Raw genomic sequence first — 26,081 nt, 5'->3', positions numbered from 1 at the left:
TTCAAAAGTGCTGTTTGAGAAGCAATGGTGCTTTCCTGTGTGATGTCATCAATTGAGATCACTATCTCATAGTGGCCTGGATGTACTGACTGTGGTTCAGGCCAGGCATGTTCATCTTTTTGTTGGTGAGTTCCCAAAGTAACATGGAAGCATTGCCAAAATGATCCCATGCAAACCCTTGTGCAGGTCCAATAATAATACAAGGGTCTAAAATTTCATGGGATTAAAGGAACCTTGCACATGCGTGGTGACCCAGTGCATGGAACACAAGGACTTTCAAGCTTGCATGTTGGAGAAGACACTTTACCATCCTCAGGATGTTCAGACTTGAGTTGAAGAAGTCAAACCAAAGCACCAGATGGGTCAACTGGGGGAAGGCTCCCATGTCAGCATGCCAAAGCATTGCTTCATCATTGATCTCAAGATGTGTGAGTCTAGCAAATGTGCTAGCCATGACCATGGAAGACTCAGTAAGTGATGAGCTGATCTTCAAAGAAAGTGCTGTGAGTGGGAGGGTATCCAGGACATGGTGTATAGATGTCAGGTCAGGACAGATGTTGTCAGCATTGTTGTGTGATGATATGGAAAGGTTTGTGATGTCTTTGCAGATTGACAGGATGTTGATGATGATATTATATTTGATATCATTGCAGAGCAACATAGCTTTGGTTTGGGGTAGAGGCTTGATGTGCACTTCCTGAATGTGATAGCATTTCACAAATCAGGATGCATGATCTTCATTCACCAGGATGACCTTAGTATATGTTAAGAACCATGTTGCTCAAGGGGGAGAGAGACTGACTCAGAGGGGCTTGGCCTCAGCTCATACGCTGTGCCCCTTACCTGAGTATGTGCCCTTCATTTCATATGAGGTCCAATGATGGTCCAATGAAGTCCAGAGGACTTCCGGAGGAGTGCGGGAGAGTTCCCACTGCAAGGTAATACTTCTACAGGAAACAGGATGGAAGGATAGGAGGTCCAAAGGTCCAGAGGACAGGAGGACAGGAGGACAGGAGGACAGGAGGACAGGAGGATGGAGGACAGAAGGACAGGATGTCCAGAGGTACAAAGGATAGGATGTCTGAAGGTATAGAGGGCAAGAGGTCTGAAGGACAGGAGGATAGGATGTCCAAGGGTTAGGAGGACAGGACATCCAAAGGTACAGAGGGTGGGACATCTGAAGGACAGGAGGATAGGACATCCAAAGGTATGGAAGGAACAGGGGCTATATTGGACTTCATCTGATGTAGAAACAAGTAGAGGTAGACTACCCTAAGGTAGAGTTGGAGGGACAGGGATTGGACCTAAGTCTGGAAAGAGGGTAAGTGCTGGAAAGGCAGAGCTCTGGCCTAGGGAATTAATCCCTAGGCCTGATGGGTAGGACAGACTTAGGTGGACTAAAGTCTGAGAGAGGATTGGGCAAGTAGAGCAAAGTCTAAGATGATATTTGAACTGAGGAACTACAGGAGTATCTACAGGGGTTATATACTGGACAATATCTGAGGGGATCAGTAAGCAAAGGAGCAGGGCTATGTACGAGCATGTGGAAACACATTAGTAAGTAAGATGGAACATAACTAAATGAACTCAGAGATGAAGACTTGTACAAGGATCAATAAGCAAGATAGAACAGGAGGTAACTGAAAGCTGGAAAGGCAGAGATGCCTAAATGGGGATAGGTGCAGGATATTGGACAGAGGGTGGGAATAGGTCTGGAGATCTGGGGATCTGGAAGACAAGGTAGATACAGAACCGGGATATAAGAAGTGAATATAGTCCAGAATCTGAGATGAGGTGAAGTCCAGATGTCTTGCTGGATGGAGTGTGCATAAGGTGGATGGGACAGGGGGGTATGGATCAGGCTAGCAGTGGAGATCTGATGGTCTGGAGCTCAGGGGTAAATCTGGAGCAGAGTCAATCCTGCTGAGGTGTGGAGCACACAGTGGAAGGGGATCTGGGAATGAGTTGGATAAGAAGTGGGGTCCAGACATAGGCTCGGAAGGCGTGGGAATATGATGGAATATGGGTCCAGATTGTGGGATATGACACCTTGCCTCCATTGATCACCTGTACCTCACATCACTTCACCATCTTCACACAATGAGGTGAACACACCTTTGTGAATAGATTATTTAGCTCCACACACCAGTCAACCCCATGGAATTTACCCTTCTTCCCTGTGGGGTTGATAAGGATATGATAACAAACCGCGTGTCTACAAATTGTAAGTCAATGTCTCTGTTTGATTGCACTTAACTTGACTCACTTTAAACCTTCAGGATATACAAAGTGCACATTACATAAGAACTCCAACATCACATTGGCATACTTGTGTTTACCAGTAGCCTTGAACATCAATATCCATGTAACAAGGCAAGTCTCCAGTTGTCTGATATCACCAAAGTTCATCACATATGACAACTCTTCATACAGAAGCACATATTTGTTTAGATGGAGGCCATTTTCGTGTTGCTGGTCACACTCTGCTGCTGACTTGTTCCACATATGTTGAATTTTGTGATCAGCAACATAATGCCATGCAAGTGAGTCTGCCATCTTTTGTAGTTCTTCATATGATGGCTCTGATGCTGCAAATGCCCCGAGATCTGTACAGTTCATGTCATGTTTTTGGGCCTCAACTCTCCAACAATCAAGATGGTGGCATATGCCATCATACCCAATCAACTGATGCATTTGCTGAAACCCTGGTTTTGTCCCATGAAGGCCCATCTCCTTGGGATGCAACACACCCACATCTCGCATGAGACTTGTCTCATTGAGATGCACTGCACTAGATTGCAGAAATGTTCGCCATATAGAGTCTGCCACTGCCATCTTCAAATGGAACATACCAGGGATGAATACAACATGTTGAAATCAATCCCAAGGTGTGTTTTTGATTGCAAGGTGCTGCTGTACCACTTGGAGCCATTCACCTGTGCCCAGGTCACCATGGAACAGAACGACATACTCTGAGATGTCAGGGATCTCAGGATCATCAAAGGTGTCAGGTTCTGTGATTCTGCCTTGCTCAAGTAAGTTGATAACACTCTGTATATTGCCAGCAACAGTGGAATTGCTAACATCCATTGCTAATGCAGCTATAGTGGGTGTTTTAATGACGGGGATGCCTTCAACAAGCTCCAGTTCATGCAGCCGGTCTTTAAACTGCATGAAGTATGGAGGTCCATATGTTATGAGGTCAAAGAGAAACTTCCACGAATTGAAGTGGTCATGACAGGTAAGTCCTGATGAATTTGGTGTGTCTGGTTGAAGGCTGAGCAAGTCCTTCCACCCCCATTTCAGCAACACTTCTGCTTGAAGGTTGAGAGATGACTTTAGCCATAGCTCCTTGGAACATTTGAGATCTTCTTGTGAGGTGCAGTGCTGCAGAGGGAACATTAACCTGGATGTAAGATGTTTCAGTGATTTGTTTGAGTTTTCAATTTTGTGCTCATGAGATTTCAGGTCAATGTCAAAGTTGTCATATGCATAGGCAACAAGGAGTGATTGTCCAAGCAAGCGGAGTGTGTGGTGAGTTTGTGCTGATAATGAGCGTGTGGCTGCAAATATTGCATTAACAGATACAGAGACTCTCATTTGTTTGAGCATTTCGATTACTTTCTGTGGGGAGTGTGTGGACTGCAGGAACATCCCCATTAAGCTTTGCAAGGTATTGGATCTCTGGTTTGTGCTTCTCATCATTATACTCATAACCATTACTTTTCTCTGTAGATTAAGCATCAACTTCAATGTCTTTGATATCAAAGGCTGAATACATACCAGCAAGGCTTTTGCTTTCCACTGATTCTCGACACTGGATTCTGCATCATTGGTGAGTCCAGAAATAATTCCTTTGAGATCTCCTTCACCAAGCTCCTCCCAATAAGCTTCTTTGTCACTATCCATGCCTGCCTTGAGCTGATGCTCATCATGGTCTTTTCCTGTACATATTTTTCAGGCTGTTCTCATGGATGAAGCTGTATCAAGGAAGTCCCATGTTACAGGTGCGAGTTTCTCCATGTCTTTAGCTAGTTCCTTGATACTGAAATCCTCTAATTGCTCTGGTACTGTATGTACCACATTGAAATGATAGCCACTCTCCTTCACTGACAGGACCACCATTTCGCATGCACAGACATCCTTGATGAGATCTGTCACCCATTTAAGCTCAGTACTCAGAGAATCCTCTGCACTCTTCAAAAGAGCATCAAGAATTAACTGTTTATTTTGTAGGATATCTTTCACTGCAATATGGTTAATATACTCCTTGTTGGCAAGCAGCTCAAGCAGAAAGTTAGATACTGAGATTCCAACGAGCTGAAGAGTGTCGAGGACTTCATCTATTGGTGCACACCACAAAAATCATGCCACTATTATATAAATTATGAAGTGGTGTCATTATGTTATTTTATGACTATATCTAACTATATAAACCAGAATATCTCATGTATCATAGTCATGATCACCATGAAAGCCATCTCCTCTGCTCAAAGAGATAATATCCTCTCTCTGTCTTATTAAAGCCAAGGGAGGTCATACAAAATACTAGAATACCTGGTTATTATTGTAAAATACTTGAGTCAAAAAATTGTCCGCATGAGTCACCATTTTGTGAGCCTTGTATCTCCACCATATCTCCACCAATTCCCACGGTGTAGGGCTCAAATGAAAGCCCTGAAGCCATACTACAATGTACTATAAGCATGTCCTTGAGGCATTTGTTTGTTCTCACACAATATTATAAATAGTGAAAATGTCAAAACATGCAGACAGTTTTTTGAGCCACTGTATATATTCTACTACTTTTCAGACTCTGTTTGACACAGCTGCAGTGGCTAAGCTTTGTTTACAAATGCTTTGTGCTAGCTACTGCTGGAGAGGTTGAGGAATAAGGTTATGCTGGGTTTGAATAGTCATGTGGTATCTACTACTACAGTTTTTTGTACACTGTCCTCAAACCTCTCCAGCTGTGGTTGGAATGAGCCTAATGTATTGATTGCTTAGAAGAAGAGGTGAGGTATCAGAAGGCACTCCTTGATGTTATGAGTGAGGACATAGATCAGCTCAAGGGCAAGATGGAGAACCAGAAGAAGCTTCAGGAGGCCTGCAAGTACACATATCAAGATGCAATGGAGAGGAAAATGTGTGTTGAAGTACTCAATAAATATATCATTGATATTGTTAGTCATGTTCACTTGTAGCATCAGCTTTAGAAATGTGAGCATTTCTTGTCTAGTCCCATATTAAAGGATGTATGCCCAAAACAAAGTCTTTGGTTTGCCTCAAATATTGAATACCTCTTGCCATTGCATATGATGCAATACAAATGTTACATATGCCAGGTAAGCACAATTGCATCAATTCTGTCTTGCATACCACCTATCTTCTCCAAATGATGGTGTGTATTTAGTATAAACTGCATGTGGTTGTCTGAAGTCATGCAAATTTGTGGAGCTCACTTAAACACACCCCAAAACTATTCTTGTTGACATGCTATTTCAACTTCATGGAAAGTTCAATCTTCAGCCAGTGCAACTAGTTCCACAACAAATCACTGCTTCAGTGGTGAGTGATGCATGCGATATTGAGCATAGAATAACAGACAACCAAGTTATGCATAACATCCTGAGTACACATTCTCCATAACACCAATTCCATAACTCTGTTTTCTGCATAGATGTTCTACAACTGTAGTGATTGTGTCAATACATGTCAAAGGTTCTCCCTGTCCACAAGATCACCAGGGATGAACTGATCACTCTGGTATAGGATATGTGCTGCTGATACCCACTCAGATGCTCCAACATTTGATTCCAGCTATGCATGAGCCCATGATCAATGTTCCTGAACAATCATTGTGATGTTACAAGGTGTTAACACAGATAATTGTCACACTTACCTGAGAGATTTTGGCATCACTGCTTGCACAAGTGGCAGGTCAAGGATGCATTGGATTTTTGTTGGGTCATCCATTGACTCACAGAATGACTTTATCATGCCAGTCATTGTGGGGTGTACATGGTCCATCAATCACAACATCACATCTACAATCTTGATTAATAATGCACTATACATCAGGCCTAAATATAATGTTCACCATGAATGCACACAGGATGGTGTGGAGAGATTGTGAAGTGTTTGTTGATGGAGTCCACTAATAGGTTTCCATTGACCATATCATGGGCCACACCTCTGATCACAACTGGCATATTCAAGCCCAGCATGTTCCTGATGACATCCAAGATCTCAACTCACCCAAGTGCTTCTTTGGTCAGATGTAGAATGTTCTTTGATGTTGAAAGAGAGGTTAGAAACTCAGCCATGAACTTGATAATAGGAATGTCAATGGCCTCGCAAACATTGATACTTGTGTCAGTGCAAACCATAGGAAGAATAGTAGTATGACCACTCTTCCATGTGATAATCTAGCTTTCCATTGGGACCTCCTTTCCCAGTAGCCCAGTGGTCAGATCAAGACCTGTAAGTGACATGAGAGAGAAAGGTAGCATTGAACATGTCCAACAAATGTATGAAAATCTTGTTATTTACCTGATTTAGCTATATTACAAGTATTCAGGCACCACAAATATGACATATGACACAATGCATCTGTTCAATGGGCAAGAATTGAAAGACCACACCTCAATAACAACTCAGTTGAAGTGTACATATTTGATTGGTCATGGCATCAATGAGAAACAGAATAAAGGTAGAAACACATCTTCGCATGCCAATTAATGCACATTCACATGACTTTCAACACTATGATATATCAACACAATTCAAATACTAGGTGGGGACATCAACAAGTGCAAGATTTGTATTGTGCTATCATCTAACCAATCTTTCTAATGGTGCTGAGTAGCAATTGATTGAATTGTATGCTTAGCCAGGTAGAGAAAGCATGTTTTCAAGCCAGTCCTACAGAATTGGTGTATTGCATCAATGAATGACAAATCAACTCACATGAGCATTTTCAGTGGTTATAGATGATTCCATGACAGCACAAGAATGTATGATGACCAAAGGATCGGCAGAAAGAGAACTGAACAATTGTTCATCATCAATATCACCAACAGCATCAATGTCGTCGTCCACTCCACTTGCATCACCAATGTTGTGTGTGGTGGTGGCCAAGCCCTCAGGCTCAGGTGTCATTTGAACTAAGACAATCAGTGATTGGATAGTGGGAATTGAAGAAGATATTGATTTCACAACTGCCTTCAGATGCTTCAATGGTCCACAACCACCATCCTTCTGGAAGGTGTGATGATGAGATGAAACATTAAGACAGAACAACTCACCTTTGGTGGCAATGGCTGAGAAGATGTTCTCTTGTGCTTGACATCATTGTGGCTGCTCTGATCAACTGACCCATCTGATGGGACATCATCATCATCAATTGCCATGTCTTCCATGGCATGTGTGACTATTCCTTGCTTGTCAGCTGTATCTGTAGCCTTGTCCTTGTGCATCTTGCTTTTGAGATATAACCATGGCATAGATGTATCAGGCATCATATTAATGCTCATGTCAGTTATATATACATATAAATTGATCAGACATACCCAATAGTGACTGCTGATGGTGAACCTACAGCCAGGGGACCATCACCATTGTCTGCTGATGTGATCAACTGACCAAGTCTATGCATGAGATGTCTCATGTATTGAGGGTATGTTTCCATATGAGCAATAGCAGAATACAATTACTCCATTCCAAGAGCCTCATAAAAGTTGTCCTCACTATGAAAGTTCATTCCTTGTGGACTTTCCAGAATAACCAGGCCATCGAGATTGGTGTCCATGGGTGTCATTGTCAGCTGGCGAAATCAAAGAAGCATCCACACCCTGTTAAGAACCATGCTCAAAGGAGAGAGAGACTGACTCAGAGGGGCTTGGCCTCAGCTTATACACTGTGCCCCTTACCCAAGTATGTGCCCTTCATTTCAGAGGAAGTCTGATGATGGTCCAATGAAGTCTGGAGGACTTCCAGAGGCTGGCTACTCTGGTGGAGAGTGCTAGAGGACTTCCAGAGGAGCGCGGGAGAGTTCTGGAGGAATGCAGGAAGTGCTCAGGAGAGTTCCCACTGCAAGATAGTACTTCTACAGGAAACGGGATGGAAGGGTAGGATGTCCAGAGGTCTGGAAGTATGGAGGACAGGAGGACAGGATGTCTGAGGGTTAGGAGAATGGGATGTCTGAAGGTATGGAGGGCAGAACATCTGAAGGATAGGACACCCTGGAGGTGCATAGGACAGGATGTCCAGAGGTTAGGATGTCCAGGTAGGAGTACTGGAGGTCTGGAGGTCCAGAAGGAATAGGGGCTACATCAGATGAAGTCTAATGTAGAAGCAAACAGAGGTAGACTACCCTAAGGTAGAGTCAGAGAGATAGGAAGTGGACCAAAGTCTGGAGAGAGGATAAGTGCCAGAAAGGCAAGACTCTAGCCTAGGGAAGCAATCCCTAGACTTGGGACAGAGACATAGGGGACAAATCCAAAGGTCTGGAATTCCGGCCTAGGGAATCCTTCCCTAGGCCTTATGGAAAAGGACAAGACTCAGATGGACTGAAGTCCAGAAGATAATTGGGCAGATCTAAGGTAATATTCAGACTGAGGACTCTACTGTAGTTGTATGGGGGTTATATACTAGAGGCTATCCGAGAGGATCAGTAAGCAAAGGAGTAAGGCTATGTACAAGCATGCAGAAACACATTGGTAAGTAAGACAGAACATAAGTACATGAACTCAGAGATGAAGACTCATACAAGGATCAATCAGCAAGATGGAAACAGAGATAACTGAGAACTGAAAGGTGGAGATGCCTAAATGGGGATAGGTGCAGGGTCTTGGATGGAGGGTGGGAATAGGTCCGGAGATAGTAACAGTCAATATCCAGAGGTCCAGAGATCTGGGGATCTGGAAGGCAGGGCAGAAACAGGACATGTGAGGTGGTAGATATAGTCCAGAATCTGAGAGGAGGTAAAGTCCAGATATCTTGCTGGATGGAATGTGCGTAGGGTGGACAGGATAGGGGATCTAGGAATGAGTCAGATATGGGGTCCGGAAATAGGTCCGGAAAGCGTGGGAATGTGATGGGATCTATGTCTGGCATATGGGATATGACACACCCCCAACTTCAAAAAAATCTCTGAATATCCCTCCTTGAATGTGACATGGTTCTAACTCTCCCAATTTTCTAAACCGGGAGGGAGGAATGTATCATCTAGCTCCTCCACACAGTCCTGCAACATGTCAATGTCAGTAGCATTCCAGTGATTCTGTCCCACAGGTACCTCTGATGTGTTTCCATCATCCAACTCAATTCCATTGTGACCTGCTGCAAGGTCGCTTGCAGACAGCTTTGCAATCAGTGTTGAGTGATCTTCTTCCTCATCTTTGGACTCTATGACATGCTTTCCTCCTCTCTTCCACCCTGAACTCCTTGCTGTCAGGTTTGCCTTGGAAAAGTCCATCAGTTCTGTATTGTGACATGAGAAGAATGGATTGTAGAGAAACCTACATCCATTTCAATACAAGCAGGAGTACGAGCGTCCATATTTTGCCCCTCCTCAGACTCAATCTCATGTGCCATCTCTTTTTTCTTCCCCTTTCATGTGGAATGCTTGCCTTTCAGACTGGCCTTCTGGGGTTTGTGTATCTTCTTTACATCTTTCTTTCTTTCAAAAAGATTTATGACTTGTTCAGATTGGCTGTCCTATGGTGGATCATGTAGTTAATTGAAATGTCAATCAAGAATGTCACACCTCCTCATTGGACACCAACACTGAAAGTCTAAGCTCACCACTACCCAATACCAGTGCCATAGACATGCAAAGCCCACCTGATTTTCTGTGCTTCACACTGGATACTCATGTTGGTGGATCATTACCAATATCCTGCAGGTCAAACTCCATGTTGTCAAATGAGTCTTGCACATTGCTAACAGACCATGCTGTGGCCTTTATATTCCTCCCCTTTGATGACTTGGACTGGGATACATCAGTTGCATTCTGAATAGGCTTTTTCCTGATTTCCACCAAAACCGACAGTTTAGGATTGTCAAAGCATACTACCTTCTCCTGTTTTATTGCAACCTGTGGCTGAGATCAAAGGGCCTGAATGGTCTTGGCAATTAATTGGGACTACTTGTGTGTGTGCTTGAATAGGCCACCACACATGTTGTTGCCATTCAGGCAGAAGGCCTTGTGCATTCCAGCACCTGTAACTGGAATAGATATGGTATCACATTCTTATACTTCGATGACAAGATGATAGATGGATCACTCACGGGTTTGTACCTTTTTGTACATTTTCTCCTCCCTGAAGTGGTTCCAGGAGCACTTGATCATTTTCAATGTGATTGCCTGTTGCTCCTGTGTAAATGCAAATGCACTGACCTCCACATCATGATGGAGCTCATTGCATTGTCTGTCCCAAGCTCTCCTTTGAAGGCAGCTACAATTGATGCTAGGTATGCAGCAAGAGAAATGTAGAGGTGCAGCTCATTGTGAATAGCTTCTGATTGCAGAAGTTCCTGCAAGACCTTCATGGTAGATTGGTACAGATGGAGTTGGTGGATGACAAGTCTCAGTGCATTGATGCATGCATCAGGAATCTCGAGCTATGTAATCGACAGTTGAATTTAAACCACACTAATCAGGAGTATTGACTTTACCAGTGTCAATCCTTTGGCGACTGTTAATGAAGTCCTATTGCTCTCAATATCCAACAATGCCTCATACAATAAAATGACATTGGTGACAGTTGGAGTGTAGTCCTTGATTTCCAAGATGAGTGGATTTGATGTTGGGAATTTATTTAATGCATGAGAGGCAGTGTTGGAAGCCATCAAGGATTTAATTGCTAGTGTTCAAGAAGGTACAAGATCATCCAGTGTGTTGTTCTGGCATAACTTGATATGCAGATGTGGGGACTACTGACAAATCTTCCATTGTGCATGCAAAACCACACAATAACAATCTGGTCAATGATCCAGTGGGCTTGTGGAGTTAATCTGGTTGCAAAATGCAATTCAGTACATTACATTATTGATGTACAATTATCTCACAACTTTGATAACTATATTGTGGCTACAGATGCAGCAAGACATTTGCTAGCTGGCCATGATACTGTGAATACATTATATTATGACACTCAAATATGATAACCATAATGAGACAACACTAATTCATGTCTCAGTTCAGTAATATATCCTGATAGGGTCACTCATGTGGGAAACCAGGTTGATTTTTGTTTGTAGCCACACACCATTCTGTCCTTGTGAAAAATGTTGAATTCAAAGCACTTTCAGGTGCCACATGCAGGAAGTGCCTCAGCAATTGCACAAACACAGACAATGTCATTGGCAGCATCAGGGCTGTCACATAGAATGAGAAATCAGCCAAGCACTACATAACAGGCAACATCAACTGCAAAGCACACTCACCCAAAGTCTGATTCACTTGATGCATCATATGTATGATTGACTCCAATCATTGATAATAATGGTACTGCAATGGACATTGATGATGAACATCCATTGAAAAGGCAACTCCATCACTTTACCAATACCGTCAAGGATCCAACACTTGTATGTTGCTATGAAGTGGAGATATTCACATTACTGACATCCATATCTGGCATAGTTTTGTATCTATTGTCATGATATTGGATTGTTTATATGGAGGTGTAATGAAAAAGGTTGCAATATTCCTATTTGTGTTAGTAAGGGTGCTGGAGATCATGGGTGTATAGATGCATCCCCAGATCAATCATCAGGAGACCTCAAGGTGATGAAGGATACATTCCTTTGCCCTTAATGCCATCATGCAGCTGGAATCCTGATTATGGTGAATCATAAAACTATTTAAATTGTCTATCTGCTGCTAACTGGGATTAGCAGTACAATGTTCAAGGATACTCTGTCAGACAAGACTTCTTGCATTGAAATTACTTCCCACTGCTTGTAATATTCTTATCTTGGAGTGGATTCAGCAGCACGTATGCCTCAAATATCGTGACAATATCACTCATAGAACATTTCAGTCCTGATCTGACCAGAGTATGTGATTTTAATGCTTCTTGATGAATCTATTGTTCACAGGTGTATTCCTCAGCTTCATCTGGCATTGTGATCCATTAAAGCTGGAAACAATCACCTGAGCATCATGACACCACATTTTAAGTGGCTAGCAAACCTCCAGTACAAGGGAAACTTGTTAATTTTTATCAACAGTCATTCGGATACTGCAACAGGGAATTTAGTCATGTCTGGAAATGCCAAGAACCCAGTAGCAGTGCCAATCCATGAGGTGAGCAGACATCCAACAAAGGAAAGGCCTTCATTCAATTGCATCATGGCTCCTACAGCTGCTGTCAAGCTACATAGGAGATGACAATTTGAGGCCTGTGATGCAGGCAATTGCAGCCATTAATAAGGGATCTGGAGCAGGGCCATGCATTCATGGGCTAGTAATATGTTACTGTGGCTCTACAGGTAGACTGACCAAAAGTGCAAATCTATTGAAGCACTTTGTTGAGCTGTCTGTCATTTTTTATTCTCATGCAAGTATTCTTGAATCTGATATAACATTATGTAGTGATGTGTTCGACTTTGTCCTCACTTTTGCGGGCATATCAACAATTGATTCCATAGTCATCCCAGCATTACATCATTTCATCGAAAATGTCTATGTATTTGACATGCAAATCTGGGATATGATGGAATAATCATTTGGGGAAGACAGGCATGCACTAAACCAGTCTCTGGTTTTTATCTCATTTGCAACCATTTATATCAGTCCTGATGATGTGTGACATTGTGTCATGGATGCAAGGGTATTAGCATACTCTAATCTGAGGGATGGTCAGCCTTGGGGCCTGGATATATACTGGTGTTTGAATGTGCTGTGTCAAGCACCAACATACAACATGATATTTCATCTGGGTGGAAAACAATATTTTGGACAATGCTAGGTCGAGACAAAGCTCAAGTATATATGCCTGCAATGCTGACTGACACAAAAGGCTATTGCATGTCCATCATGGATTCATGGGGCATGATCCCATAATTATGGATGCATATGGTACCAGTGGCCACTCACCTGAGCACAGAGAAGAGAAATAGGTATCATACAGTGAACACTTACTTACATGGCTCCAATTGATGTAACACGCAGATGTTGCAGATTATCTTCTAATTCATTACAAATGAGTGCCTTTAGATTTCAATGAGTCATCTCACACACATGCAACCAGTGAAGGTCAATGCTTCTTCTTTTTCTTGCTCATGTGGGGTGAGTCTTCCAAACCTTCAATGTAATCAAGCCTTTGCAGCAGAAACAATCAGCCATGCACATTAGTGGGTAGACATCATTGGATTTACCTGAGGGAATATAGCAGCCACCTTCCTGCAAGCACCTCTGCCTGTGACTCTGGTTACCTGCTCTGCACCCTTCACAGTGGCTATTCACTTCTTGTCTGCTGCCCATACCTTGGAAAACACAAAGGAGAGCCCAGCCTCCTTGGTAACTGCCTGTTGATCACCCTTCACTTCAGTCTTCTCGATGAGTTTCTCAACATCATTGTCAATGTCTTAAAATGGAATTTGAGGCCTACATCCAATGATGGCAATGATGTAGGCACAGGATATGTTCTTTGAGGACTCATCACCTTCTTCAAACATGGCTTTAGCTTCAAACATGATGATCAACTGGAGACCTTTGCCAGTGTTGTCATAATTGTTGTCCATCTTCTGAACAATTAAATGGTCAAGAGCAAGCTTCTTCTTCACCACTAGCATGATCCATTCTGGAATACTCTGTAAGTGTCAACATGAAAGTTAACTGCAGATTCATGCCTTCAGGCAAATATTTGACCTAGGATAGGTCTGTGATGGCTGTCACTACCATGTTTGGATTTAAATCATGTCTTGCGAATGCTAAAGCACAAGGTGAAAGCAACAGTGATATGTAAAACCAAGCTCACCTCATTTCAACATGTAACAATTGGGGTTTTGTCCAAACTTGTCTGTCAAACTGTCCTATTCACATGTACTACATCCAGTCTTCACAGACACTACCATTTAAGGTTTCAGACTCCAATTGATAATCACAGAAAAACCCATAGTCTGTGCACAGCCAGTGGTGGCATGAGAACATCATGTTATTTGATGTTCAAATTCTTTGTGAATGCATTCCTACTCTTTCACTTTTACCCTCATCATCATGGGTTCCATGCCACATGAGCATTTTATCTTCATTGACAGTGACCTGCCCATCATGGTCCCAACAATTTGTCAACATGGTGTATGAAAATCAGTTAAATCATGTTCAAATGTCATTGAGGTAAGTCTTGCTTTCCTCCCTTTGTGTTACATCTGCAGCCTGCCTTGAAAGTTCTGTGCTTCTGTTCCCCATGGGAACAATGAGCAGCTTGCTCTGATGCTTGTGGTGCGACTGTTCTGAATCCTTGCTTATGATGATCTTGCGTTCCTGTTTCCTATGTGGACAATGAACAGCTTGCTCTGATGCTTTTAGTATGACTTCCACATGCTTATGTTGTGTTGCCTAGGTATAATACTATCATTTATCCACTGACACCAACCAAATTGTAGCATTATCTGAGAATATCCTGCTTTTAAACTCTACCTTTAGATGGCAACCTTTTGTCTTTTGACATGTAATGTGAAGCAGTTCAGGACGTACATCTAACAATTCTTAAGGTATGGTGATGAGAGTATGCAGGGTTTGGACTTTGTAAGACAAGATACGCTTTGCCTCTATACTGCTCCACAAAGATATTTAACATAGTGAGATGAAGAGTAGATATACAATAACAAATAAAAACCTAATGGCTTGACACATAGATCTCAGCCCATGCGCACTGGTACATCAGTATGCTTCTTTGAAAACATAGACAGATTCTCTTTACCTCATGCTTTCATCTTCCCAGTTCTCAGCACGATAATTTTATACATATTTTCTTGCCAATCCTTCAAATTGCCTCAAGTCTTTATCAATATGACTACCTCTAGTCCACCTGCTACCAGATCCTTTCTTGGCCAGACTGAGTCCATTGTCCTTTTATTCATTTCCACTATGGTCAAAACCAGCATTTGCTCTGACTCATTTACCAACATCCATCCACAATTTCCAATACCACCATGTATAATGTATATTACTGTTACCTTTTGCAATGTGACACAATGTCTTCCTCTAATGTCTCATGTTTTGTGGGGTTCTGGTTCCTCAAAGAGTCACTTGACTCATGTTTGAGCTGCACTCATTCAGTGGTCTGGCCTCATTTCTCTTATTGTAATCCCCTTCATCCTGCATCTCAAGACTAACCTTTGCATGCTCAAAAGATTTGGCTTGTTCCTTGTGTGGCCCTCTCATCTTTGTCTTCTTAAGCACTGGACTCAAAACCTTCAGACCACACCTGCAGCTATGGTCTAGAAAACCAGACCTTCCCCACCGACTATGAAGCCTTTGAAGCTTCACAGTCCAAACACAACACATTTAGATCTCATCTTTAATGCATGCTCTTACTTGTATTCAACAATCCAATCTTACCTTTGCTCACTAAACTCTTGGATTCTCTCCCTCTGGTCTGATCTCCTTCATGCAAGTACAGAAACCCTAAGACTGCAATTAGTCTATATCTCAATATCTAATTGTATCACTAACTCTCTCCCAATCTAAGTGCACCTCGTACAAATCCTTGTCTTCCATACATGTGTGATCTTGTAAGGTTTCAAGTATGACAAATGTGTTGCTTATGTAATCTACATGTGAATATACTCTATGTGCTCATTCTTCTAACTCTCACTTTAACAATCTTCATTGACATTCTGTCTGCTGATTCCCCATCTTAATTGGCATTCTATCTACCAATTTTACTATCTTGATTCATAATGTGCTTCTCTGCCAAGAAATGTTGTGCATTGCAGGTCCTTTCCATGTCCAAGCTGAGCAAGCATGTCCAACATGATCCACTTGTGGATGAGACATCTTATTGTGTATGTACTGATTCTGTATCTCTGTCTACAATCAAATCTAAAACATAGCAGGATGAGCAGGATGATGACATTACCCATCTGCAATCTCCCAGCCCACAGTTGAGTATGCATTGGTATGTGCTCCAGGTGCTCAATTGCATCAAGTATCAGGCCAAGTACCTGCTGGAGGAATGTGAGGAGTCATTATCAACGTGTTTTATTGCTTGTGTCTGTGTTCATACAGTCAATCCCATGTCTGAAAGACCCTTTCACAATAACAACCAGATGATGAGCAATCATGATGACCCACCCTTACAGGATGCAAGTTCAAATAAAGACCATGTGGCCTCCCTCTCCTAATATGGCCAGGACCTTCTAGCAAAGTTGATCTGCACATCTTGCTGGTGAGTGATGAGATTCTCTCACTCCACCTGGTCACTAATAAAACACATTTGCCATGTAATTTAGCCAGGTTGAGCCATGGCCATTCCATGCATGCCAGCATGGCACCATCCATGTGTCATGCAACACATGGTGCCCTGTTGTAGATATATAACCCTTAGTTGTAAGGTGAAGCTGGTGTGTCTGATTAGTCATGAGCTGACATTGGACTTCTCTACTAATATTGTTATTGATTCATCATGTCCAGATTGCAACACCACACTATCTATGTTCCTGTAGATGATGGTGAGTTTATGATTTAAGTTCAATGTGAATATCATGTTGATTTGAATTTGAAAAGAATGATAATGATGTTATACCAGAGTTGCAAAGTCAAGATGGAGATGGTGTTGTGAATTATGATGTTGAAGGTTTGAGTTGTGATTATTGAAGTGATAACTGTCTTGAATGGCTTTTTTTTTGTAGGTGGTGATGTGATACCATTGAAATTTCTTGGGATCACAGATACAGAACTCAATAAATTGCTGTTGAATGATTTGATGAAGTATGTGCTCATGAATCTGGATGCCAATGGAGGATATGCTGTTCATCATAGTCATGATCCTGTTTCTGATTTTGCTCGAGACCAAAAAGGAGAAGAATCTGAACAAATAAATCCATTGGCCACTACATATCCAAAGCTCTCCCTATAGAGTCAGAGGAATTGAAGCAACACATACAAAAACTGTTGGATTTGATGAACATATTTGATGGACATTGCAATACCATGATTGTCGGTTCCACACCCATCACTCATTTCCCTTTGTCATTTTCAGCATCATGCAGAAACATAAAGCACTTCAATCTGCTCAGATTCAGATGTAATGAAAAGATTTTGAATGTGATGCATTCATAATCAACTCAATCACACTAGCAGATCTTAAGCAAGCAGAAAAGGAGGAAGCCAAAAATAAATTCATATCAAATCCTTGAGCTCATCTCCATCGAAAACATGTATTTGCCACATCAAGTTAAGTTGTCAGTTCTGATCATTCCCATGCATGGTACTGTGGACAATGAGCTTGACTCATTCATATTTTCAATTCATCATCACCAAAATGAGGTTGGCACAGAAGTCAATGTAGCAATTACCTGTTAGAGCATCCCAAGTGTCTAACTCATTGTTGTGTTGTCCACTCAGAAGGTCACAATACATTGCCAGACATCATTGGTCCTTTCTTTCCATGAAATGATCCAAAACATTGAGAATTGTATTGTGCATGAATGTCATATCCCACAATCCGGACCCACAATCCATAATATTCCCACACCTTCAAGCCTACATCTGGACCCCATATCCGACTCATTCCCAGATCCCTTTCCACTGTGTGCTCTATACCTCAGTAGGATCAACTCCATTCTGGATTTACCCCTGAGCTCCAGACCTCCAGATCCTCACTACTAGCCTGATCCATACCACCCTATCCTGTCCACCCTATGTGCACTCCATCCAGCAAGACATCTGAACTTTACCTCATCTCAGATTCAGGACTATATCTACCTCACCTTCCAGATCCTCAGATCTCCAGACCTCCAGATATCAGCCATAACTATCTCCGGATATATTCCCACCCTCTGTCCGATATCCTGTGCCCATCCCCATTTAGACATCTCTGCCTTTCTAGCTTTCAGTTACCTCTCATTCCATCTTGCTGATTGATCCTTGTACGAGTCTTCATCTCTGAGTTTATTTAGTTATGTTCCATCTTACTTACTAATGTGTTTCCACATGCTCATACATAGCCCTGCTCCTGTGCTTACTGATCCCCTCAGATATTGTCCAGTATACAACCCCTGTAGATACTCCTGTAGTTTCTCAGTTCAATATCATCTTAGATCCTGTTCTACTTGCCTAATCCTTTCTCAGACTTTGGTCCACCTAAGTCTGTCCTATCCATTAGGCCTAGGGATTGATTCCCTAGGCCAGAGCTTTGCCTTTCTGGCACTTACCCTCCTTCTGGACTTAGGTCCAATCCCTGTCTCTCCAACTCTACCTTAGGGTAACCTACCTCTGTTTGTTTCTACATCAGACTCCATTTGATGTAGCCCCTGTTCCTTCCAGGCCTCTGGATGTCCTGTCCTTTGGACATCCTGCCCTCCTCACCTTCAGGCATCCTGTTCTCCTAGTCTCTCAGATGTCCTATCCTCCTGTCCTTTGGACATCCTACCCTCTGTACCTTTGGACATCCTATCCTCCTGTCCTCTGTCTTCCTGTCCTCTGGACCTTTGTACCTCCTATCCTTCCATCCTATTTCCTGTAGAAGTATTACCTTGCAGTAGGAACTCTCCTGAACACTTCCTGCATTCCTCGGAACTCTCCCATGCTCCTCCAGAAGTTCTCTAGTACTCCACCAGAGTAGCCAGCCTCTGTAAGTCCTCCAGACTTCATTGGACCATCATCAGGCCTCATATGAAATGAAGGGCACATACTCAGGTAAGGGGCACAGCATATGAGCTGAGGCCAAGCCCATCTGAGTCAGTCTCTCTCTCCTTTGAGCATGGTTCTTAACAATCAATACTTGCTTTATTGTCTCCATAGTGCTCTATTAAGGATCTGAGGAACAAATTTGAATCATGGGATGATACATTCACTGATTTCCTCATACACACCTCCTCACAAAACAAAGATGTCATTGCTGGTATACAGTACTATTATGACTACAAGATTGCAGCAGATGATTCTCATATTCATGAAGATGAAGAAACAGGGTCTGTTCAACAGCATGAACCATGTTACAAGAAAACAGTGTCTATGAGAGATGAAATAGGAAAATGAGGACTTACATGCTTATGAAGAATCACAAAAATATCATTGTGAGGAGGTATATGTACTTGTTGCAGTTGCTGTTAGACATTTGAAGGGATTTTTTTCTGAGGAAACAGTGTTGTGGAGCATTGGAGTGTCAAAGTTGGTATGGCAAGCAGTGATGCTTACTGCCAGCTTGGGCAATGGCAAATGGCAATGACTGATGAAGCAAACAAGCTTGACAAAGAAAACAATACAGTCACTACTGTGAACAATGGCAATTCTATTGGAGATGTTATCATGCTTGATGATCTAGACTGTGACATCAGTATCAACGATGGTGAAATAACATATTTACATCTAGTAATCCAAAACACTCAGCTATTCACTGCCAATCCTTCATGCCTGTTGAAGGATCAAAGGTGTGCATACAACATCATCAATTGACATCTGTCAGAGACATTAGCAGGACAAAGCCCTCCACAGTTACTGATGCAGATCCCTGGAGAAGGTGGAGTTGGCAAGTCCTATTGAATTGCTTCAATCCCTCATACTCACAATTCCAAATATCCACCTACTGATTTCAATTCATCACCATGGAATAATGTTGTTCTGGTTACCCCTCATCATGCTGTTCATCACCAATGAAATTCTAAAGTCACCAAAAATTACTGCCAACAAAGTCACAATCAGTTATTCATTTGTTGGGCATTGGACATGGCACAAGGACAGAGACTAACATTGGAGGAAAGTTTTGCAGTTGCTATGAAGCCAAGGGTTTTCAAGCTACTGTTAGTAAACACACATCACTGTTGAACATCATAGAGATTGCAGTTGGTATGAAGGTGATGGTAACTTTTAACATCAACACAGATCTGGACATTGCAAACAGAGCAAGAGGAGAATTAATGGAAATTGTCTTGGATGAACAGGAGTCAAATTTTTCACCCACAAAGGCCATTGTGGAGTTAGAGTATCCTCCAGTGTATGTTCTGATCAAATTGGATTGCACAAAGATCAAATGTCTTGAAAATCTGGAACCTAGAGTCATACTAATTGTATTAATGTAATGGACATTTCATGTCATGATTAGTGGTCATGAAGAAGTAATCACACGAATGCAACTACCATTAACACCAGCATATGCATTTACAGATTACTAAGCTCAAGGTCAAACAATCAGTACAGCTATTATTGATATCAGAACACCACCTAGTGGTGAACTCATTCCATTCAGCAGATACATTGCATTATCTTGAGCATGTGCTCAAGATAATATTTGTTTGCTTCAGGATTTTGATGACAAACTATTGATGAATCATCCCAATGAATACCTTCATATTGAGGCTCAGTAATGCTGAAACTTGACAAGGAAACAGAGAAATGGTGGACAATACATGAAAATTCAAGTTAGACTTGGTAAGAAAATACATTTCAAAGACAAAAATTGTCTCATAGATTGGTGTTCCCTGCTGATTTTGTTTCTATTAGAATGGCACAGACATAATTAGATACAATTTGTATTGGTAGGCTCTGGTTCAGATGTGCATTCATTAAGCACATCAATAACAAATGACAAAGGTAGACATCTGTGCAATCTGAGTTGAAGTTTCCAGAGGGGTTTGAGAAACAGAACCTCCATCTTGTCACAGAGAGGTGTCTGAGTTTAGTAGAGCAGGATTACAGCTTCAGTGAACATGACAGCAGACTTCCCAATACCTGTCATGTCATATAAGTTCTCTTCTTCCAATAATCAGTGGATGTATTCAAGATCCACCCAGGTCATTTCAGGTGGGCCAGACATTCAGGAGAGTTGTATTGAGCATCCTGGACAGCAACTTGGGACAGCCTCATCTCCTTTGAATAATGAAAGAACTGTCAAAAAGATCAGAAAGCAAGAGATGGATAAGAATGAGAAAACTGACATTGTTCCTTACTCATTCACAAAGATTGTGATATGTGTGATGAAATGGACAATTTAAAAGTACTAGCTGGGTGTGGTTGTAAGGAAAATAGACATAATACCTAGATGATGAGAGTGAGTCAGTGAACATCCATTTGATGAAGTGCATGAGGGACTTACTGAGGCATCCAGCGAGCAGGTGTATTACAATCTCTGATGCACTCATAGAAATGGCTGAACCTTATCTATATCTGTAGGTTATTGCAAGGTATGGGAAGCCTCAAGCAGATAGCATCACTGGACAGGTGTCAGGGACAGGCTAGAGACACATGATAGGAACTTGCAATAGGGACTTGCAACATTGAATATGCAATGTAAAAGATGAGATCATGCATAAACTGCAAGCAGGACCAGGATAAACAAGTGGTTGTACACCAAATGAGGTCCATTCCATGTAAAATTCCATCTTGTCATAGTACAATGCCATGATCTTGACCAAACACTTGAAAGCACAAGAATAGTGGCAACTTCAAGTGTGGCAGGAGTGCACCATGCTGACATCAACATTAGTGAACTGTAGGGTTAAGAAGATTAGTTAAATAAGAGGACAAAAGAAAGGACTTACCAGACACAACTCAGGTTTGAGCTGTGCATATTCTGGCTAGGAACAAGCATTAGATGAAGAGAGTTTGGAAATCATGTATGAGATGGGAAAGTATGAGCTCCACCTATTTACACTGTTTGCCACCCAGCACACCAAAGGCAGTTATTAAGTGAGGAGGGTAGAGCTACAAGCACTATCCACACCCTCATGCAAAAGATAACACTGAAATCAAAAATTGAGTGTTTCCAGGGTGTCCTTTAGTGCCTAGGGACCTAAGTGGCACAGTGGATGGTCACAGATAACACCTGAGCAATTGAATGTGTCCCATTAGGGGGAGCTGTGCATTGTGTGTGCAGTAACCGTGCTTATGTGAATCAGAAGAAGAAAAAAATTGCTTCACCAGTTCAGGGTTTAGAGCAACTCTGGACACCCTGGCCAGCCCAGGTAAAAAGAGAAGGTGCAGGAACAAAAACAGGGAAGTTCAAAATTTTCTATCATCACATGACTGACAAGTCTCTTACCTATTATGGATGCATGACACTGACCAATGGAGCACAGCTATCTGGCTTTCCATACAACTTGAACACTTATAAAACAAGGTTGCTGCTGGTGAAGTTCAGCTTTATTCTAATACCAAGATCAAACCCAGACAATTGAGAAGATCATCAACTGTGTGTGGCATTCAAATATCACAGTTTATGATCATAATCACATAAATGGTTGTGTTTTCCCAGGTATTTTTTTGTGGTACACACAGCCACAATTGTCAGTTGAGAGTGACCTTGTATTCACTTTGGTAATATTTTGGCACTCAGGAGTCAGCATGCTACCTAGTCACATACAGGGAAAGAAGATCCCTGTGGCACTGGCAAAATACACTCTATTGGCATTTCAAATTAGCCATGTGTCTCCTTTTATTAAAGAAGAGCTATAGTCAGGATTAAGTGCACCTTCAGTGGTCAATTAAAAAATGGTCAGGTGTTGTCTGTTCATTTTTCAAGCTGAATTTATATATATTGGTTGTTTAGATTCATTCCATAAATCAGCAATGCTATGACACATCAGATATCAACACTCAATCGTATGATGTGTGCATTCACAATAGTATTGCAATGTTGCATGTTGCTCACTCAGGCTTTGGGCTTCAAAGCCTCATGTACACTGATTTGTAATTTAAGAGACACTCGCTTACACACATTCTGGTCACAGTATGAACACTGTACTTATCACATGTGCTAGTAATGTACTACAATTACTATGCAGAATTCCACATGTCATTACTAATTGCATTCCAAAAAAATTATATTTGTAAAGGACATGCACTTGATAGAAACATGTTTTTATTTGGGGGCACACTATAATATCCCACTGCCCTCTTATGGATACAATGGCAATCTTTCTCAGCCTGATAGAGATTGTCTTCATTTGACAGGAATGATTTGATTCAACAATTCAAGATCTTATACAAATAAATACCCTCTGCTGATCAAGATCAGTACATGGTTGGTCTACTATATCACAATCAATACTACCACAGTCCCAACATTCCACAGCTGCTAGGTGTACTTCAATTCTGCCCCTCTCTAACTTCACTTGCTATTGCCATGATGCCACAAAGCTGGCAGGCATCAATCTCAAAAGTCCCAACAGTGAAAACCTTAACATGTATCTCAATGACCTCACTCTTGGCAATTCATTGATAGCTTCCCACTAAACATAGCTCTCATTCTTAGCAGTATCTTTCCCTGCCTTGAGCAGGTCAATCTTGATTGTTGGAACATGGCTCCAATGAATTCATTATGGTCAGCAATTGAGAAGAATTCGGTGATGGAGAAATGGGCATCCATTGATAGCCTTCTTCATAGTTTCAGCATAGTAAGAGAGTGTATCATAACTTCATGAGTATTGTAAAATTACAGTAGTGGGTTTCCTCATCACCAGGAGACATTTGCAAATTTGCACATGTAATGTACTGGCCAGTTGTACAACTACTATGAATTCCACAACATATGTTTCACAAATCACATAACAGAAAAACACAAGGCACATGCAAGGAAGCAATATGTGAGACAACCATGTCATACTTTCATTTGGATGTGTGCAGAACAACAAGGACCTGTAGCCAGTTGTATCATGTTGTTTGGGCCTGAAGGTCAAGTTATTCTTGACGATGATACAATAGAGAGGGGGGATGCTGTAGCAGATGAAACATCTTTGGGCATCTCTGGGGGGAGCTGAGAGAGCCATTTATGGAAGAGCATAGCAAGCTCCTCATAAGATACACTGGATGGAGGGCCATTTTTTTTACTTGCAGCCTCAGTGGCTGCAAGAATCAAAAAGCACCACTTTTGAATAACTGGACTAAATGACATAAAGAACAACATTGTTTGTGACATTAGTGACTGATCACTAGAATGTGAGAACACCAATCCTTACTTTGGAACCCAGGAATTGTCACCCATGAGGAGCCAGTAGTCATACCACATGGGCTTCCTGGTCTTGTCTTTGGTCATGGCATGTAGCCCATTGAAGGTGGTCACAAATTCAATGAAGATGTAGAATAGTGACTCCAGGTCATCACCAGCTGTGTGAAAGACCATTGCTTCATTCCTATTATTACTACCCTCTCACAGAAGGTGAATTGACATATAGGGCCTGGTACCCTTCAAACAATGCAATCAGTCATGTGTAAGCAGCAAAAACTCCAACCTTACTGTGCCCTCTAATCAAATACTGTTGTTATCAGTGGTGATCCCAGCATGATCGAAATTGATAAAGTATACTTGACCATCATGAAGAATAAAATTATTCGGACTAAGGTCTCCATACAGGATGTGGCAGTCAGCTATAAGCTACAATCTAAGAAAAATCTGACCTCTCCACTTCTGTATCTGTCACTGTGGATACTGCCATATTCATCTGCAAACATGGTCATGTATTTTGCACCTTTTTCCTCTGTTTCTGCACCCTCAGCCTTTGGTGGCCTTGGTGTTCACCAACATCCTAGGTTGGATGTTCCTCATACCAAGTTGCCATGTCCTGCCTGCACCCCTGCCAGCAGGTATGAAAAGAGGTACTCCAGTACTTTTCCTTCCTGAACTAGACTTGAATGGTTCATACTAAATATGACTGATATCTTCTGGGGTGAAATCAGATTGTATGAAAATGGCATTCATGATGGACTGAGCATCTTGGGGTGGAGAAAAAGGCTGGGTAAAGGATGACATAGGTGATGTGTACTGGATTATGGCTGTGTTATGGAAGAGTTGTGGTCTTTTTTCACACAGAACTGTCTGCTATTGCATTAGAAGTGAGCATGGAATTGAGTATGTGTTGAAGGACTGTTGGGTTGATGCAGACTGCTTAGACAATGAAGTCACATTCCTCGAGGCCATCTGTGGTATTCCAAATGTCATTCAACTTGTGACATATAGGATGTCAAGTTTAATGAAGAGATTGACTCTACATTGAATATCCATGCACATATTCATGATCACCTCCAGAAGCCACCTATTGGCAAAATTTATTATCGCATGCTATTGATGCCCTGTGGATTGCCACTGACTACTTTCAAATCCATCCCCGAGCTACTCAATGTTTTTCAAGACATTGTGGTTGATGAGTTCTTGTTTTCTTGCTTACATCAATTCCTTGGTAATCACCAATAATTGCAGCACATGAAACCATGATCAGCAACTGCAATGTTCTACATGGTGACCTCAGCCCCAACAATCTAATTATTCATGAAGGAAATGGGTATTTTATTGACTTTGACATGCTAAGTTCCTCACAAATAACAAGGTGTTAGAGTCACACAGTACTGTGAGTTAAAATCCTGTTTTTGGTGTTCTTGCTTTTGATCTGATGGTTTAAAGGGAACTATCCCATACATGTCTTGCCACCTTCTCAAGCTTATCAAAGATTTTCTATCTTTGACCACAATTGAACACAAAGCTTCAGACGACCTGGAATCACTCTTCTACATCTTCCTCAAATTTACCCTCATATATGAGGGACCTGTGGGCAAGATAATGGACTAGGGAATACATCCTATTGATGCCCCCAGGTGGCATAAAGCTTACATTGCAATGGATGGGACCAGCAGAAGCCTGAAGAAAGAATTCATCACCAATCAGGATCCAAATTACCAACCTGCCCCATACTTCCAAGCCTGCTGCCCTGTCCTTGAAGAATGGTGCAAGACAATTGCAAATGTGATAGCCAAGGACAAGGATGTCTCTCATGGAGAAATTCATGAAATAATCAAACAGGGGATAGAGAACTTACCTTCACATCCTCTCCCAGCTCCATCACTCATCCCTGCCCCCAAAGTACTATCATCTATCATCCCTCAACTAGCTTCATCCTCTGTTGCCCCTCCATTG

General features: G+C 41.8%; 6 protein-coding genes across 6 annotated transcripts; 1 reads left to right on the top strand and 5 right to left on the bottom strand.

The window, feature by feature from the left end:
- Positions 1 to 2,262: 2,262 nt before the first annotated feature.
- Positions 2,263 to 2,556, bottom strand: BJ212DRAFT_1282775 (uncharacterized protein; the record flags this gene model as incomplete). Its single annotated transcript, XM_041331704.1, has 1 exon — positions 2,263 to 2,556. One exon carries the CDS (start codon positions 2,554 to 2,556, stop codon positions 2,263 to 2,265), a length of 294 nt encoding a protein of 97 aa, XP_041187711.1.
- A 321-nt stretch (positions 2,557 to 2,877) lies between these two features.
- BJ212DRAFT_1282752 (uncharacterized protein) lies at positions 2,878 to 3,744 on the bottom strand (the record flags this gene model as incomplete). Its single annotated transcript, XM_041331701.1, has 1 exon — positions 2,878 to 3,744. One exon carries the CDS (start codon positions 3,742 to 3,744, stop codon positions 2,878 to 2,880), a length of 867 nt encoding a protein of 288 aa, XP_041187710.1.
- A 3,144-nt stretch (positions 3,745 to 6,888) lies between these two features.
- On the bottom strand, positions 6,889 to 7,535 carry BJ212DRAFT_1485953 (uncharacterized protein; the record flags this gene model as incomplete). Its single annotated transcript, XM_041341051.1, has 3 exons — positions 6,889 to 6,924; positions 6,970 to 7,260; positions 7,308 to 7,535. 3 exons carry the CDS (start codon positions 7,533 to 7,535, stop codon positions 6,889 to 6,891), a joined length of 555 nt encoding a protein of 184 aa, XP_041187709.1.
- A 5,028-nt stretch (positions 7,536 to 12,563) lies between these two features.
- BJ212DRAFT_1219507 (uncharacterized protein) lies at positions 12,564 to 12,728 on the top strand (the record flags this gene model as incomplete). The annotated part of the gene is made up of 1 exon (XM_041329354.1): positions 12,564 to 12,728. A coding segment is annotated over one exon (165 nt), but the record flags the coding sequence as incomplete, so codon positions are not given.
- A 745-nt stretch (positions 12,729 to 13,473) lies between these two features.
- Positions 13,474 to 13,806, bottom strand: BJ212DRAFT_1303714 (uncharacterized protein; the record flags this gene model as incomplete). Its single annotated transcript, XM_041333465.1, has 2 exons — positions 13,474 to 13,598; positions 13,623 to 13,806. The coding sequence occupies 2 exons, from the start codon at positions 13,804 to 13,806 to the stop codon at positions 13,474 to 13,476; spliced, it is 309 nt and encodes a 102-aa protein (XP_041187707.1).
- A 9,976-nt stretch (positions 13,807 to 23,782) lies between these two features.
- On the bottom strand, positions 23,783 to 24,296 carry BJ212DRAFT_1485950 (uncharacterized protein; the record flags this gene model as incomplete). Its single annotated transcript, XM_041341050.1, has 3 exons — positions 23,783 to 23,812; positions 23,874 to 24,057; positions 24,133 to 24,296. The coding sequence occupies 3 exons, from the start codon at positions 24,294 to 24,296 to the stop codon at positions 23,783 to 23,785; spliced, it is 378 nt and encodes a 125-aa protein (XP_041187706.1).
- Positions 24,297 to 26,081: the final 1,785 nt, after the last annotated feature.

This window comes from Suillus subaureus, assembly GCF_016647635.1.
Source record: "Suillus subaureus strain MN1 chromosome Unknown BJ212scaffold_47, whole genome shotgun sequence".
Classification (NCBI taxonomy): Eukaryota; Fungi; Basidiomycota; class Agaricomycetes; order Boletales; family Suillaceae; genus Suillus; species Suillus subaureus.
Note: the sequence above shows the minus strand (reverse complement) of the source record. Positions and strands in the feature narration are given on the sequence as shown.